The sequence below is a fragment of the Eptatretus burgeri genome, chromosome 4 (assembly GCF_056783735.1).
Source record: "Eptatretus burgeri isolate ZD-2024b chromosome 4, Ebu_testis_v1, whole genome shotgun sequence".
Taxonomy (NCBI): domain Eukaryota; kingdom Metazoa; phylum Chordata; class Myxini; order Myxiniformes; family Myxinidae; genus Eptatretus; species Eptatretus burgeri.
This window is the reverse complement of record NC_140964.1, coordinates 84,462,685-84,481,916: the sequence shown is the minus strand read 5'-3', so window position 1 is coordinate 84,481,916 and position 19,232 is coordinate 84,462,685. Positions and strand designations below refer to the sequence as shown.

Here is a 19,232-nt window from a genome sequence, read left to right as displayed (position 1 = left end):
CTGCACCATTCCAAGAGTAGTGCGACTGTTTTACCATGAAGTGTGGTTTTACCGTTGTTATCCATCAATTGTCATTGTTCTTCCTGGGTGCTTTTCCACTTTTTGGCTTGGTTTCGGAAAGGGAAGGTGCGATTATGACGAACAGACTGATGACCTTGCAGAGAACTCAATTCTTGTTTCCACCAATTTTGGAGTCATACACTTATACCCAGCTGAGCGAGCATCATTTTCGTAGGACTTCTTTTACGTGACTTGGTTGTGGATTGTACTTTATTACTTGAATTTTTTTATCAGTGCTTGTGCTGAGTTAGGTTTTTTATATTTTTTTATTCATGGGAATTTCACGTCTTCCCTGAGGAGTTTCTCTCGGAGGCCTCGGATTTTTTTTAATCACAGATTTTTTTTTGCAGGTTATTTAGTTTTCTTAATGCTGTTACCCATTTGTGTCATTTCGTGATTCCCGAGTGAAGAAGGTTTTTTAGATCCTCGTGGAGGATCTCTAAGTCTTACGTTGTTGTTCTTGTGGACTTTTTTTGTTTCACAACCTACAGTTTTCATCGAAACTTCCTGAAACTTGACATATAGATGTAAAAATACCCTGTGCAGACAGTAACGATCTCCGATTTTGAAAATTCCTCCGAGAAAAAAGTTATGACGTCAAAATATCTCCGCTAATGGAAATCGCCTAAAAAATTATCTCCGAAACTAGCAAGCTTTTTGAATTCTGTTTGCGGGAATCAAACAGGGCATTAGCAGAGATTAATTACTGCACATATGATACATCACTATGACGTCATATCAATTTTTATGACGTCATTCCTATTTTTTGACATTTTTTGTTTCACAACCCAGAGTTTTCATCGGATCTTCGTGAAACTTGCCATGTATATGCAGAAAGCCCATGCGCAGACAGTAACCATCTCCGATTTTGGAAATTCTTCGGAGAAAAAAGTTGACGTCATAATATCGCCACTAATGGAAATCGCCTACACCATTATGTCCAAAACTAGGCAAGCCGTTCGGATTTTGTTTGCGGGAATCAAGCCGGCATTAGCACAAATAATTTATCGCAAACCTGATACATCACAATGACGTCATATTCGTTTTTATGACGTCATCATTAAGAGGACGAGGATCTTAGCTCATTTGAGCTTATTATTATTATTATTATTATTATTATTATTTTATTTTATTAATGAACTTGAAGCCAAATTTTCATTAGTCAACGGTAATTCCAACTGTTCTTCAATCCACTTAATAAATGCTGAGTTGGAATTGTATTTATCATCTTTATAATTTCTACAACATCATGAAGGGTTAATGTTGGGTTTTAAGGTGCTCGATGATTATGGTAATTGCACAACCTCGTCATGATCACTTTGACTCTTCCGACCTTCTCATGATATCCCGGGTGTGATATCGAGCCTGTGTGAGAAACTTCTCGGTAGTGAATTCATTTTTTATCTCCACCATCGAAGGTGAAGGAGATTCTGTTTTCACCCCTCTGTGTCTGTCTGTCTGTCTCTCTGTGTGTAGGATATCTCTAAGTTGTGGATGGATCCGGACAATTTGGTGGGCAGGTTGGGTGTGTGAAAAGGACGAACTGATTAGATGTTGGTGAAGATCCGGATCCGGATCAGACGACAAGAATTTAAAAAGTGATTCTTCACCATTGAGAGATCGGGCCAAAAATGATATCCATTCATCCATCGTAACCATACTCTGTGCAGAGCGTTCGTGCTCCCTAAGCAGTCTCCTTGGCTATTGGGTACAATCCTGGATGGGTCACCACTCCGACACAGGATACCAGCAAGCTGGCACTCATTTTGCCGACCTCGGAAGGAGACAGAATCAACCCCACCTGGTATTAATTCAACAGCTGAGGGAGATTTGAACTCAGCATCCTAGGATCCCAAGCCCACCACCCTAACCATTAAGCCAACACCAGATATAAAAATGATATGTAGCATGATATCTCAAAAAGTTGTGGGCGGATTGGGACGAAACTTGGTGCATACGTTGGGTCTTTGACAAGGAAGAATAGATCCAATTTTGGTGAAGATCCAAATCCGATAATTTTTTTTCAGTGATTCTCACCATTGAGTGATTGATTGGGCGAAACCAAATATATAGCACGATATCTCAAAAGGTTCTGGACAAATTCTGATGAACTTGGTGGACAGGTTAGGTGTGTGACAATGACGAACTTGACGATTGGTGAAGATCTGAATCCGGATCTGGATATGAGAATAGTTTAATTTTAAAAGTGATTCGTCACTATTGAGAGATGGGGCCAAAAGCTATATATAGCATGAAATTTCAAAAATGCATTTGGCCCGATATGTCCTTGTGGATCAGGCATTATGTGGCGGAGGTACGCGCTCTACAGAGTGCCCTTCTAGTTAAGCTCTTTTTTTTTTGCTTTTAGTCACATATGTGATTGTATTTGGATCCAGCTCCACAAATCTTTCCTCAAAGTGCTCCATGCAATTTCCTGCATTTCCTGTAGGCTGGTGTACATTTTTAACTTCTATCATTGCCACCTTTATCCTATGAATTCATTTTAAACGTATGCACCTCAGAGACCTGAAGAGTATGATGTAAAGTAGTAATTTAAGGGTTATTACAAAGAGGAATGGAAGATTACAACAAATGAAATTTTAAAAAAATTGTTTCGACCAAATTTAATCCATCCACCCCCATTATTTTCCAAATCTAATCCAATATCACATTTTTGTTTTTGTTGTTGTGCTTGCAAATTGTGGTCCTGGCGTGTCCGTAGGTGAGGGATGACCTTGAGAGACACAGCATTCGAACATATGAATTTCCTGATTGTGACTCCGAGGAGGAGGATGAGGAGTACAAGATTGAAAACCAGAAATTAAAGGTGAGTTTGAACCGACACTATACTACCATAAGTATTGGGACAGCACACACAGACTTGAAATGAAATCTCACAAAGTGTGTGTGTGTGTGTGTGTGTGTGTGTGTGTGTGTGTGTGTGTGTGTGTGTGTGTGTGTGTGTGTGTGCATGTGTGCGTGCGTGCGTGCGTGCGTGCGTGCGCATATCATTTCCCACACTGTACGTAAGGCAGTGCATGCTTTATAAAGGTGTCTTATTATGATGTTTCGGACAGTAATGCACTCCAAATATTGGTGCAACACGATGGTGAAATCCCATGGAAATACCACCATTGCAGTGCACCTTGCCATACTGCCATGTCTGTTCAGAGTGGGTTTGAGGACAACAACATATAAACCTAGAATGGCCAGCCTAGATTCCTGACTTAATCTGACATGTCTTGAAATGACACGTGAAATCCAGAATCAACAGATTACAATCCATGACTTAACTTGCTCTTGATCTGAAGGAAGAATGGCATGGTTATTTATTCATACGCAGCCTGTGGCTGCTTGGCTGCATCATTTTCTGGGGACACAGTTGATCTTAAGCCAGCCACCCTAACCACTAAGCCAACACCATGCTTCATATTTCAAATAAGGAGTTGTCCTTTTACTATGTGGGATAAATGCAACAAGCTCCCCTATGAGCCTTAAACCAGTGCATTAATAAAATGAAAAATGTAATAACACTGCTTATTCCTTTACTGTCCCATTTCCTTTGTATATACCTGCTTATTTGTATTGGAATATCTGTTGGATGCGTTATTTGTTGCATTCCTGTCTTTTGTATGCCTCTTTAATTCTGTGCTTCCCCTTTTCTCTGTCTGCTACAGGAGAGTGTACCTTTTGCTGTAGTTGGAAGCAACATGGTGGTAGAAGTCAATGGTCGGAAGGTCAGAGGTCGACTCTACCCATGGGGAATTGTGGAGGGTGAGAGGGTGAGAGAGAGAAGGGAAGCATATGAGAGAGAGATATAGATAGATATATATTTGTTCAGAATGTCCGGGAATATCTAACGACGACCCGGAACACATTTATCACGATGTAGGATGTCAAATAATGGATGTTATTTGGTTTTGCTGATCTTGATATGTAATTTGGAAGCTTTTTTTTAATCCCTGACTTGGCTTTTGAATGCTTTGTACAATAGCTTCTGCTATTCTTTCCACTAACGTATAAACCTTTGTTTTGTTTTTTAATCTGTGACATGTCCCAGGTCTATAAGAGCTCCACATTGTTGTTGTTGTTGTGGTTGTTGTGGTTCTTGTCGGGGGGGGGGGGGTCGATTTATGAAATCTGCACCCATTGGTCAGACAACTGCCAGACCACACCCACATCAGTCGCTTCACTCCACCAGCTATGGCACCCAGACAAAATTATATGGCCGCCATCTTGGTTTTCTGGTGGGCAGAACATGTCAGGCCTGTTGGCCTCTGTTGATTATGCACTGTCCGGGTTTTGTTGCATCAGATTTCCATTGGCTTCGTTTGGGTCGAGTGTTAATCACGATGAAAGACCCCGAAAAATCTAATCGTATGTCGATTAAAAATTATTTGTAAGGTTTAATCAAGCCCGTATGCGCCTCCTTAAAAAATAGTGTTATGTAATTTTTGAATGGCCCCATATTTGGGTTAAACATCCGTGACCGTGTGACGAATCAGCTCGTTCTGATAAAACCGTGGCGGAGGCTGACATGGATGAGAGGCATCAAGTTAATCTTTCAATAGCACTTTAAATATGCGTTTCCCAATTGGTCCGTTACCAGATTTTTTAAGCCGATTCACTCGTGCTTAACAACTTTCACAGCTTTATCAACTTACAGGGATGATTAAGGACTTGAACTTGTATTTCTGATTATGAATCTCCGTAGACAGCTAGAAAAGGAAATATTACAATAAGAGAATGTCTTTTTGTCCTTTTTACTGTCCCCTCTTCCCCATCTCTCACCTCCGTAGTAGAGAACATGCTGCACTCGGAGAGTGCAACTTTGCGGAGTGTTCTTGTTCAAACTCACACTCAAGATCTTAAAGACAGCACAGCAGAACATCACTACGAAGCATTTCGTTCTCAACGTCTACAAATGCCAAACACGTAACACCCGCTGGCTGATATGACACTCACAAATCTCACACTATTTAGGATATCTGCATACCACCTGCATTCCCTGATAGTACCAACAACAACAAAAAAGGGCAATTATGGTCATTGTCTTTCCTTACAAAAATTGTCTATAGTTTACTATTACAATACTTTTGTAAAAAGGTTGTCAATTAACATCTTTTATTGGACTAAGGTGATGTATTTCATGTAAGCCACAAAGATAGACAGCTCTTTTGTAGATTTTATTACATCTGGACGAAAGGGTTAGAAAGGTGAACCGGCATGTGGTCAAGCGGCTGAGCCAGGGCCACAAGCCAGTGCCATGGATACTGTCTAGTCTGAGTTGCATTCAGACTGGTGAATGGCATGGACACTAGCTCTTACTTCCCCTGCGCAGTCATGCATACTATCTTGTGCCTCCCACAGCCCCTTACAGATCTGTGCTTCCAATTCACAAAGGCCAGTACCAGGACACCAGCTGTTTGCCACTTCTGGCTTTACACATGCCCTTGTGGACTTTCATGATGTTTTCCACTCAGCTGGGGCATTGGCAAATCGTCCAGTCTTACTAGCTCATTCCTTATAAGCCTGGTGTTCGCTTCGTGGTTAGGGTGGCTGGCTTGGGATTTTAGATTGCTGAGTTTGAGCCCTGTTGGCTGCTGAATTAATACCAGGTAGGGTTGACAGCCTGTCATCCATCCGAGGTCGGCAAAATGAGTGCCAGCATGCTGGTACACTATGTCCGAGTGGCGACCCGTCCAGGATTGTGTCCAATAGCCAAGGAGACTGATCTGGCAGCACCAACGCTCTGCACAGAGTATGGTCCCAATGGATGGATGGATTATAGGGGCACAGCTTCAATGGTATAGTCGTGCCCCAACAAAATGATAGCGACCTGACAGCTCAGCTGCATGTGCAAGAATAAGAAGAAGAAGCTCATTCCTTTGGAGACAGTTTAGCACTTTGTCTGATCCTCACCAGCTTTCACCCTTGGATGTTGGCTTCACTATGGCCAATGGCACTTTCATGTCTGGCTTTTCCTCTTGCGTCTTAGTGACACCATGCAGAGCTTTTGTCTTGCATCCCTTTCACCTTTCATCCAAAACAGCATAGTGACACTCCACCTGCTTGCGAAGCCTTGTCTCCACCCCCCAGTCATCTGCACTCGTTTTGCTTTGCAATACTGCCTCTCCCACCAAAACCCTTGGCTCATTTACAATTGCTCACATTGTCAGCAGGTGGTAAAATAAATCCATACATGTGGTAAATAAACTGCATCACATGAGAAATAACCAAAGCCTATTTGCAAACCTTTTTTTTACTCTCATACTTGCTTTAATTATTGCCTCCAACTTATAGAATGTAGTAATTTAGGACAGCATCCATTCTTTGTAACTTGGCCATGGTGCCGGCGATGGCTCGCCTACTCTTGGCAAAGGCCGACAAACGGCATCTTTGACGTCCATCAACTAATGTCGGCAAATGGGACGCAAGTGTGCATCGTGTCTCGGGGCCATCCTTAGTACAGCATGTTATAAATACAATATGATAAACTGTAGTGTTTCACAAAAGCTTTACTATTGCAGTGTTTTACAAGGGCAGGGATAAGTAATGCCTGTGTGATAAAAGTTAATTTTTTAAAAATTTTATTCTGGTCTAAAAAGCAAATTGTTGGAGAAGATGTTGTTCAAAACATGATTTACGTATCAAATACAAACAATATTAACACCCTACTATTGTGATGGACAGGAAGAATGGAGATATACCACCGACAACTGATGAGATGATTCAGCAAAAGGAGCAGGAGGTAAGCTGCTGGTTGTTTTGTAAGGATCTCAATGTTTCTTGTTTGTTGTGTCAGAAAGAATCGGGTGATACTATAACTGGTGGCTTTGTAAGGACATAAACATACAGCGAAGGTTGATTTTGATTGGATCACAAGGTAAATTGCTGACATTTCCACAGACAGCAGATTGTATGTGGTGCACAGATTTGTAAGGAGTAGGAAGTAATGTACACTGTATCATCGATTCAAATGGTATTTCAGAACGACTTGATTCATGGTTTATTGACACATTCTGCAATTGTTTAACATCAACTGTTGTTGTGTGATGAGAGTCTTTCTGGCTCAGGCTCCTTTCGGTTTGAATTTTCAAACTACCATTTGATTTGGAGCTTCAGGTACATTGAGCTTCTAGCAAAACATGCATTGCATGAACAAACAAGAAAAAGAGCAATCAGAGATTGCAGACCCTCATCAGGACTTGTTTTGTGTGATGTTTGTGTAGTTTTGTGTTGTGTATTTTGTGTGATGTTTGTGTACTGGTATGTTACATAAGTAATAAGAGACAAAAATAGAACTGCCACTTTATAACTGCTGGCAGTGATGACCGGGTCACAAGACGTCCCGCTTTGCAACCCCGCTTTGATTGGACACCTGGTCCTGACCCATGACGTTTAGTATTATTCAATTGAATTTAGAAAAGGATTAAAATAAATTCAAATCAAATGGAAGACCAAATAGGTACAGTCCTGCATTGGAGTAATCATAAGGAACCCAAACAAGCAAAGTGAGAAGATTAAATCATCAGGAGGAACCTGAATAGGATTCACATTTCAGCTGCTACTCCTCCACCCTCAAATCCATCCAGGCACAGCCAAGTTTTTTTTTATTTTTTTAAATGTTGAAGGCTACAGGCACAGACTAAATTGTCCTCATCAAGGCCAAGCCTTAAGTAAAAGAACTGCATAGAGAAGTAAGAAAAGAGAGTATAAAGTAAGGAGGGAAAATGAGTGAGTAAGAAAAATGTATGATGAAAAGTATATGATGTTTGTTTGCAGAAAAGAGAGGTTAAAGCTAGACTGGTAGCTATGGTTTGAGTGAGACAGAGAGTAAGACCAGCAATCCTGACACGGAGAGTGTAAGATGGTTCCGGGCACCACTTTAATGCTGCTAAGTCAGAACAGTCGTACCACCCTAGGCGGTTACTGTCTACAATCTACTACCTAAAAAAACCGGTCTAACCGGATGGGTGTTTCTTCGGAGACACCATCTCCTGACTGGATGGCCGTTGGCTCCCTAAAGGAGCTTATCCACCCTTTGGCAGGTGTTGTTTTTCGTCCTGGCAGAGTGTCACAGTCACCCTCCCCACTGAAAAGCCAGCGAGGGGTGTCGGTTTAGTCGCCGACAACCCGACCATGCGGCAGGTAGCACTGGGTTACGTGTTACCAGTGGCAGTCAAGAAACCTGACTGACCTGTCTGTACTGTGAATAAGTGAGCCTTATTCAAAAAAACAGAATCAAAAAGAACCCAGATTCAAAAAATCAAATATTTCTGACTGCCAGACCACGCATCCGATGATGAAATTTAAAACGTATATTCCACATGACTACTTGATCATAATTGTGAAGTTTCACGTCGATTGATTAAGCGGAACAAGAGAAATAATTTTTAAAAGATTTTTCACTCGATCCAATATGGCTGCCACACCATGTGACCGGCCTTTGCTGTCATAATTATCAATAAAACGTTCCACATAACTAGTCACTCGGAAGGTAAAAAATTCGTCTCAATCCGACAAGTGGTTTCGGAGAAAAACACTAAAGTTCTGTGCGTACAGACAGACAGACAAACAAACGCTGACCCAAATGCAATACCCTGTCCTCCGGCGAGGGGAGCTCGAATGGCACTCGGTAGGGCGCATACCTCTACTAGGCTGAACAATTCACATTTTGTAACCCACTGATAGGCCGGATCTGGATTCTCACCTCAACCAAATCTAATCTGCTTGTTCTTGTCAACTACCAATTCATCTTCCCAAGTTTTGTCATAATCCAACATAATGTCATAAAGTCATCAACTTTTTGAAATTTCCTGCTGCATATCGTTTTTGGCACCATCTCTCAATGGTGATTGAAGAATGACTTGAGAATTTTTACAAATAAAAACAACTCCCAGAACCAGATCTTCAGAAAATTCTCATCATCCTTGTCACACACCCAACCTGTCCACCAAGTTTCATCTGAATCCGTCCATAACTTTTTGAGATATCCTGCACACAGATGGACAACACGGACAGACAGTCAAACAGACAGGCAGAGGTAAAAACATAACCTTCATCCACCTTCGGTGGTGGAGGTAACAAGAACCAAAAATGGGAAAGGAGAAAAATATATCGGAAACTATCAGATAAAAACAAATGGTTGAAGTGTGCTCCCCAAAAAGCACACCTAATAAATGCAAAACCACCCACATTCTTTACATCCACCTCTATCTCTACATTTGTGTTGCAATCGTGTGTTATTTGTTTGTCATTTAAATAATGAATAATAAAGAAAACCCCACTCCTCCACCCTGGTCTGTTTCTGCCTCGACCTATACATCTCACTGGAATACCTTGACTCTGCATCCTACACAATTGCTCCTTGAGAGTTGCTCATTTCTCTGATGCATTCATTTACTTTAGCCAATGTCGAGCCTCAGTGTCCCATAAGATTTTGATGCTCATCAAACTTCAGGTCACCATGATACAAAAAAAAACATCCAACAAGTCGCGGGATATTCTAAGTACACCGCCCCCATGCCAAATAAATAAATAACAATCCTCCAGCAAGCGAAATCGCCGGGGCACCGGTGCCTTGCAGCACATGGAGTCAGAATTGGGAGGGAGCGGTGTACAATAATTCATTGATTAATTGATTAATTGCATAATTAAAATTAATAAATAGTAACCATAAATTTTTTTACTGCTCAATCAATTGCCGAATAGCATAAACTTGACAATAATAATGGGAACACAAAATATGCGGGGTTGACTTTTTGACCTTGACCCAATTTTAAGGTCATGGCCTAAGTATTGAAATGTTTACTTTTTTTGTTTTTACCATAACAACTAATTTTTAACCGGTTGGAACAAAATTGCCCTCCCTAGATAGCCTAGAGTAGAGCAAGGCGCATTTGCCTTTAATTTGCTTCATACTCCTCAGAGCTAAAGGTCCAGTCACACCTTGACGTTTTAGCCAGCTTATGCCGATTTTGGGAAAATTTGTCTAAAACGCTGGTACACGTCGAATACGCTATGGGTAAGTTTTGATAACATTGAGAGCACGCTGAAAAACACTGCCATACGTCATTGTACGCTGGCTTTAAACGTTGTACTTTTCGGTTGTCCTCAACTTTTCCATGCTTGAAATTTTAAGACTTATGCCAGCGTATGACTCACACGTTCCGCCTAACGCTGGCCCTAAGTTGTAGGCACGTCATGCGATCGTTGACACACGTCGACACACGTTATTGTGAGTTACTCATAAGTCGAAACACGTCCAGGTAATGTTTAGCGTACCCGAAACTTATTTCTAACCTATGAGTTACGTGTTGTACTCAAGTTACGCGATCGGTGACACACGTTGACAAAAGTTACTTGTAAGGTGCTCATAAGTCGAAACACATCAAGGTAATGGTTGGCGTCAGTGTTCCAGACTCCCTGGTTTTTTTTTTTTAGTTTTTTTTTTTTCTTCCTTCCTTCGGTATGATGGTGATGTTGACACTTCGATTTCTAGTGCGGTTATAATATAATATAATTAATAGGCTGCCGCTCAACGATTTAAATCATAACCGCACTGTACACTGAACACCATCATACCGAAGAAAAAAAAAAAACAGGAGTCTGGAACACTGACGCTAACCATTACCTTGACGTGTTTCGACTTATGAGCACCTTACAAGTAACGTGTGTCGATGTGTGTCAACGATCACATATCGTGCGTACAACTTATTCCCATCGCATGCGGAGCGTGTGTCATACGGAAAGTACGTCGTAAAATTTTCAACATGTTTAAAATTACAAGACGTACTCCATTTAATACGACGTATGATAGCGTACTTTAGCGTTCTCTTCACGCATACCAAACTTACCCATACCGTATTTGACGTGCGCCAGCGTTTTAGACGCATTTTCAGAGGTCGGCATACGCTGGCAAGATCGCCAAGGTGTGACTGCGATGTTGACACTTCCATTTCTGCGGCGGTTATGATTTGAATCGTTGTGCGGCAGCCTTTTAATAGGCTACGCCACGTGATCGTCGGCCATGCGTGCAGCGCGCTATGCATAAGTTAGACTATCGTTGGGCATAGGTTGTGAAGGTCGATAACAGGTTCAGCACTCGTTGGTATAAGTAATCTATAACACAACGAAACGTTCTGTGTCCGTTACTAATACGGTATGCATAAGACCAAGTCGTTATGAATACGTCCGAATCTTTAAAAAAAAAAAAACATCAAAAGTTCAACGTAAGCCAGCGTTTTACATACATTTTAATACGTTGCCATTGCTGGCTAAAACGTCAAGGTGTGACCGGGCCTTAAGGGTCAAAGGTCAAATGGAGGTTTGAAAAAATAACACATTTTTGGCATTGTTCAATTTTGCCAATGTGGAATCTCAAAGACCGCTTGGCCTTCCAAGATGTTCTTGCATCATAATCGTGTACCTGCACTGACGTTGTGCACCTGATATTTTGATTCATGTTCTTGACCTACATTTTTCCGATTGTAACCTCATTAACATAAAAACATTTTTGATAAAATTTGAATAATTTTCCTCCGATTTTCATGATGTTGAGTTTTTTGGTTAGATTGTACATGGTGTACATTTTATGAACTCGCACTCGACTCATAAACGTCGAAGTTCAAGGTCATATGGCAGTCTGAAAAACATATGGCCGTCATTGGATCACGGGTGCTTGGGGTGGCTTACCCTTGGCGCTCGCTTTGTGATCGTACTTTAAACCCTTGGTGTTGGTAGATAATCTTTAACTTCTCCCCTCCTCTGACAACCGTTTGTTGTCTGTCCACATAAACCACGCAATCATTATCAATTCTGCCATCAACAGCATCTCCACCCTCCTTTCTCCAAAAAAAGGCCTTTACCCCTTTTCAATTTCCATTGCAAACTTTGCTGCACCATTTCTGTTTCGTCTTTTGCCATCATTGTGGAAACACTCCCTTTGTCCCCTAAAAGACCCCCAGCTCATAATTGTTCAAGAGGGACATTAAGCTCACTCTTCCATCTGATAACATTCATTGGTGGACGTTAAAGGTCCTACAGTCCCTTAGTAAAAGAGCAGGATACTGTGTTCTGGTACCCTTGCTAAATTCAAAATCCTTGCCTTCATCTTAGCATCATTACATCAGCAGCAAAGGCAAACTAGCAGTCCGGTGATGCATATGAATGACGATTATATTCAATGACAGTGCCCTGTTTGGAATATTGCTTTGAGTATTTAACAGTTTTCTGGGCCATTATAATTCAAATTGAATAATGTGTTTTTGAGACAGACTCATCATTTCAATTCCAATAAAGGCTCATGTAATATTTGTTCACTGACTATGTGTATAATTAAATATATGCACTGTGCTCTCTCTCCTCCCTTCCCTTTTTCAATTTCCTCTATAGTTGAAGAAAATGCAAGCCCTACTGAGCAATATGCAAGAAAAGTTAAACAAGCAGCATGTGGAAGATGAACTTCAGCTTTGACGAGAATGGAGGAGAACTTGTGGGATTACACACTACGCAGAGTGGGTGCGAGTTTGACCTGCTTGCAGTTTTGGTGATCTTAAAGATAGTGAAAGGATGTGCAATTATGTCTGACCAGGCAATGTTACAAATAAATAGCTCAATCGGTAACATGAACGTTCAGTTACACGAACGAATAACTTTTAGCTTGACAATGAGCTTTGTATCAGAGCATGGGAATGGTTTACAGATAAAACATTTGAAAACGACCAAATACAGTAGTTGCTTGACTCAGTGATTGGTTGCTTCTCTGTCTGACAAGTGTTTTATTAAGAAGTAATAAAAATCATTCCTATGTCAAGAAACCCACAAACCTCACACACGATTATCATATCCTTATTTCGTTATTTTATTAAATCCATTTTCTACCATCCCCTACTCCCTCCACCCAAAACTCAATCTGATCCATTTGGATCGGTTACGATTCAGGCTTTCGTTTGATATTTAAATCACAGCATAAAGCCGCACAATCGATATTATGATGTCGTTGATTATTTTTTTGAAAGTATGGGTTTACAACACTTATGTAAAATGAACAAGGAAGGTGTTTTTAAAATTGCCATTTCCAAATTTGGCTCTGTCAGAGTCCATTATTATTGATGACATGTTGAAGGTGTTAGAATTTACTGTTATTTTATTTTGACATCTAAATTGATGTTAAGTTAAACAAAATTTACTGTACACTTTTATTTAACCAGAGGTAAGAGGTTTCACAACTTGTTTGTCCAATAAAATTAGTCACTACTCGATGCCAATGTGACATTCATTGTGATATATCATATGCTTACCTTTCTTGTCTCCATTCGATTTTGTAACAAAACGAGTTAACGTGTTACTGTGAAAATGAAAGGATGGATTAGACATTTCACTGTGCATGTTCAGAGCACACTGCGTTCTACAAGTTATTAATTTTTTTAATTGCAAACAGTCAAGGCTCGTGGAAGAACAATAACAAAACAGATAAGGACGCAACAGAACAAAAGGTACATCGAAAAAGTGGGGGGAGGGGGAGATTCCAACAGCAGGGCCAAGGGACAAAATAAACAGATGGACAACAATGAATATGGGTAAGGATGAGGAGTAGGGGAGAATGCAGGGAGTGGACAAGATGGAAACAGAAGCAATAGTTGGGGAGGTGGCGGGGGGGGGGGTGATTATGGGTGGTTTAACGGGTGTACAAAAGATCATGGTTTTGGATTGGGGACGATCTGAAATGATGGTGAATAGCTATCTTGGAAGAAAGACCTGGAGGGAAGAATGAGATTGAAGAGGATGTGCAAGTTGGTTCCACATATGGAAAAATGAGGAATGCATGAGTGAAGGTGAGCAGTGATTCTGGATTCCAAATAAATTATCACTCATTATTTAGAATTCAGAGCAACCAGTCATAACTGTAATGTTTGTTCCCTTCTGCATGAAATTTTCTCTTCTGTGCTCAATATTTTAGAATGACGATATTCATTTAATTTTCAGGGATTATGGACACCTGTGGCTATTTCGAAAATGGTCACCTTGAATTTTTAACCTTCCCCGTCAGCAAACACCTATTTTATCACAATTATTTATACAGATATATAATGACTAGTGTGGATTGGCTCGCTATGCTCACCTCACCACACATAGTGAAAGAGACACAGGCTTGTTTTAACCAAAATACTTCAAATCATGAATAATATAAAGGAATGAAAACATGACATGCATTCCTCCCACGTGCCAGCTGAGCACTGTGACTTCAACATTGCCGCTTGACAACTTCAGGTCAAAAAATAAAACTTGACAAAAGTTTTTCTTTTTTTTTTAAAGAAAAGCAAAACATCAGGATATACATATGGAAGGGGTAGGTGCAGACCAGAAGTTTGGTATGATTTCACAAAAGTTTGAGGGAGTTGTTCAGTGACAACACAACATTGATACTGCACATACATATATATATATATATATATATATATATATATATATATATATATATATATATATATATATATATGTGTGTATGTGAATATATATGTATATATATACATCTATATGGATACATATATATATATATATATATATATATATATGTATATATTGTTGCGGGCCGGGGGTCGGGTGAGAAGACCACCGGGGGGGGGGGGGGAAGCTATCTCGGCTCCCACCGTAATCCCCAGAATTGTAGGCTGCCGCACACGGATAATTCCGTGACGCGGTGGGTCGCTAACTGACCGTGAATGCCAATAACTCAACCACGTGACCTTGGGTCCTCCAGGCTCTGGATTAACCGGGTTACCTAATGATTCACGTGATTTAATGACCGGGGAATACGCCCTCGTTATGCCTTGTCCGAACCGGATCACTTTACTGGACCGGATGCAGCTGAGCGATACTGCCAATGACGTACTGGCTAAAAGGAACGGATCATTGGGAATAAAGCCCTGGCTAAGCTAGGATTCGGACCATGCTGGATCAATGAAAGAACAGAAAAAAATGAGCTGAACATTTCTAATTATAATTTTATTTACAAGCAGGTGAGGAAAGTTATGTGGTACAGTGAATAGTTTTATTGGTGTGTGTAATGCAGGGATGGAAAGAAGCATGAGGTGCGACGATAATATATAATACAAGCAACTTACAAAAACAGACACAGAGCAGACAACCCGAAATAATAATCTTCTGCAATCTTAACTTACGAGGACAGGCACCAGGACACACACACACACACACACACACACACACACACACACACACACACACACACACACACACACACACACACACACACACACACACACACACACACACACACACACACACACACACACACACACACACACACACACACACACACTGTATTATTAGAGAAAATATACAAAAACAAACCAAAATCTCACTGCTCACCTCCACTCATTTGTTCCTCTTTTCTCTCATCTGTGGATCAACTTTCCCAGTCTTTTTGGTCCCATTCTTCCATCTTTGTCTTCAAGGCTGCTGTTCTTCACTACGTCAGGTCACCCCCCATCAATACTGATGATCTCTTCTACCCCAAATGACCCCATTCCCAAGCATTCCCTTTTCCAGGTTATTGAGATATTTTTCCCCCTCTCCCTCACCTCTTTTCGTTTGTTAGTTGTCAGTTGATTTGTTCCTTTTCTGTTTATTCTCCACCTTCCCTTTCTCTTCTTGCTGCTTCCTTCAGCTTGTGTGCAGCTTATTCACCTCCCCTTGATCTCTCTCCCTTCTTCCCTGCTGTTGGTGTTTTCCCCTTTCCATTTTGTTCCATTCCATTCTGTTCTACCTCTTCCATGAGCCTCGATATTGCAGAAACATGAGCTTGGTTCCATTCCACCCCACAACATCCATTCCCTGCCTAAACTGGCACCCCAAGGCCAACTCAAACGCAAAAGAACCATTTATGACAGATAACCAAGTGAAGAACGAAATAAATTGGGTTAGAAAGTTGGTATTTTTTAGATACACACAATAGGGAAGGTTTATGTCGTCTTACTATTACATAAGTGGCGGCACGGCCCATATCTGATATCACATGCAATAAATTTACGCTTATGGTGAGACACTCATGAAGGAAATAACTATACTATCTTTTGCACCATCTTCAACCCACTGGGAGTCATTTACACACCAATAGGTTGTGACGGTTACAGGGATGACTAAGATCACTTTATAGGTTGTGAGATCATGTATCAGAGTTGGGGACTCAAATCAGTGACTCGGACTGGAGTTGAAAAATTTTGCGACTTCACCCGGACTTGATGAAATTGACCAGAGACTCAGACTCGGGACATGCGACTTGCTTGAAACTTTCATGCGACTCCTCATGAGGTTGTAATGACTCTTAAACAATGTTGGGAAAATAATTGTTGAATTAACAATGAATCAAAACGTGTTTCAAAAAAAAATAGTAAATGATTTTCAGTCGGTGGGTGCACGGTTTGGTCAATGACGACATATACCTTGCACTGTACATGTATGCTGCACATGTGCAGCATGCCAGCGTTTACGGCCGCCGGGTCACATTCCGTTCTCCACTAAGGTTAAAGGGAGTGTCTCACTCTCCAGACTGCACAGAGCACACCACGTCCAAGTAGCAAGCACCAGTCTTACCAATGGAAGGACAACTTTATTCAAACCTTGTCATCGACATTCGTGTCAAGTCGGGGAAACGTGGCCTTGTGCACGTCCTGACCCGATAAAATGACTTGGTGATGATATAAATGTCATGGGACTTGGATTATTTAAACTTAGTCAACAGTGAATTATTGAAATCTTTCTCATTCTACATTGAATACTTTGGTTCGACATGTAAACCATATAAACATAAACTAAGGCGACTGACTAGTTGCGTATACATTTGTTCAAGTCGGTACGCTAGATATAAGAAGTGAATTTAACATAAATTTATTTTTGCTTGGAACAAAGCAAAAACAAAAATAAATAAACCAATGTCACCCGCAGGGTGACCCGTATCTTGCCAAAAGGTGACCACGTGTGACTTCTTTAAGGTCACACTGAGGTGAACAGAGCTGCTATCCACCAGGAGCAACTCCTTGAGGAATATCTGCCGACGAGAGATTCTGATGAGAATTGTTCTACAGAGTAACCATGAAAAATATGCGTTTGTCTCATAACGTCACCAAATGACGTCATAATGTCTCAAGCTTGACATATCTAGAAAGCACTCATCGAGGTGTTCAATTTGAGGTACTACACGATATGGTTCCTAAAACTTGAAAATTTGAACTTGGGGTCAAATGTTTGACCTCAGGCGCTAACCATGAAGGTCAAGGCCAATCGCTACCAAAAACTAATCAGCTGAGCACCAGACCATGAACTATATTCCCATGAAGTTTGAAAACGATCCAATCAAAATTACTCAAAAAATAAGGGTTTCGTCGACTCCCCTGATTTGCGACAAATCCTTGACCTTTGACCTTGACCTTCAAAATTTTGTGCGCTGAAAGGGACCTCTATAGGCCTCTGATATGCGAAGTTACAAAAATTTCCAATGATAACTGTGCTCTGCAGAATTTTTTATGCGTGATTACAGACAAACAAAAAAAAAAATAAAAATAAAAAATGAAACATGCAAGCTGACTAACATATCATGCAAAAACTTCGTTTTGGAAAGATAAAAAGTCGACTGTATGAAGTTGAGAAATAAGAACTTGTTAAACACCTTTTCAGAACATACAATGAAATAAATGAAGCCCCATGTCTTGATTCCTTGACAGCTTGTATGTATTCCATTCGGTTTAGAAGTAAAGGTGGGACTCGACACAAGTTGAAGTAATACTATGGTGACTTGAAACTTTCCCTCAAAGACTTGAGATCTGCGTTCAATAAGATTTGAGACTTGGGTTCAATAAGACTTGACACTTGGGCTCAACCAGACTTGAGACTTGGGTTCAATAAGACTTGAGGCTTGGGTTCAATAAGACTTGAGGCTTGGGTTCAATAAGACTTGAGACTTGGGTTCAATAAGACTTGAGGCTTGGGTTCAATAAGACTTGAGGCTTGGGTTCAATAAGACTTGAGGCTTGGGTTCAATAAGACTTGAGACTTGGGTTCAATAAGACTTGAGACTTGGGTTCAATAAGACTTGAGGCTTGGGTTCAATAAGACTTGAGGCTTGGGTTCAATAAGACTTGAGGCTTGGGTTCAATAAGACTTGAGGCTTGGGTTCAATAAGACTTGAGGCTTGGGTTCAATAAGACTTGAGACTTGGGTTCAATAAGACTTGAGACTTGGGTTCAATAAGACTTGAGGCTTGGGTTCAATAAGACTTGAGGCTTGGGTTCAATAAGACTTGAGGCTTGGGTTCAATAAGACTTGAGGCTTGGGTTCAATAAGACTTGAGACTTGGGTTCAATAAGACTTGAGACTTGGGGTTCAATAAGACTTGAGACTTGGGTTCAATAAGACTTGAGACTTGGGTTCAATAAGACTTGAGACTTGGGGTTCAATAAGACTTGAGACTTGGGTTCAATAAGACTTGAGACTTGGGTTCAATAAGACTTGAGACTTGGGTTCAATAAGACTTGAGACTTGAGTTCAATAAGACTTGAGACTTGGGGTTCAATAAGATTTGAGACTTGGGTTCAATAAGACTTGAGACTTGAGTTCAATAAGACTTGAGACTTGGGGTTCAATAAGACTTGAGACTTGGGTTCAATAAGATTTGAGACTTGGGGTTCAATAAGACTTGAGACTTGAGTTCAATAAGACTTGAGACTTGGGGTTCAATAAGATTTGAGACTTGGGGTTCAATAAGACTTGAGACTTGAGTTCAATAAGACTTGAGACTTGGGGTTCAATAAGACTTGAGACTTGGGGTTCAATAAGATTTGAGACTTGGGTTCAATAAGACTTGAGACTTGGGTTCAATAAGACTTGAGGCTTGGGTTCAATAAGACTTGAGGCTTGGGTTCAATAAGACTTGAGACTTGGGTTCAATAAGACTTGAGACTTGGGGTTCAATAAGACTTGAGACTTGAGTTCAATAAGACTTGAGACTTGGGGTTCAATAAGATTTGAGACTTGGGGTTCAATAAGACTTGAGACTTGAGTTCAATAAGACTTGAGACTTGAGTTCAATAAGACTTGAGACTTGGGGTTCAATAAGATTTGAGACTTGGGGTTCAATAAGACTTGAGACTTGG

The 19,232-nt window shown here is 40.6% G+C and overlaps 1 protein-coding gene across 2 annotated transcripts in view; it reads left to right on the top strand.

Moving 5' to 3' along the window:
- The window catches only part of LOC147028572 (septin-5-like), a 39,587-nt gene extending 26,261 nt beyond the window's left edge, over window positions 1-13,326 (top strand). For both annotated transcript variants that reach the window (XM_085879113.1, XM_085879114.1), the window contains 5 exons: window positions 2,783-2,887; window positions 3,738-3,834; window positions 4,860-4,995; window positions 6,754-6,811; window positions 12,457-13,326. In XM_085879113.1, coding sequence (XP_085735239.1) covers window positions 2,783-2,887; window positions 3,738-3,834; window positions 4,860-4,995; window positions 6,754-6,811; window positions 12,457-12,537 — 477 coding nt within the window. In that variant the 3' untranslated portion in view covers window positions 12,538-13,326. The remainder of the gene's footprint in view (window positions 1-2,782; window positions 2,888-3,737; window positions 3,835-4,859; window positions 4,996-6,753; window positions 6,812-12,456) is intronic.
- The last annotated feature ends 5,906 nt before the right edge of the window (window positions 13,327-19,232 follow it).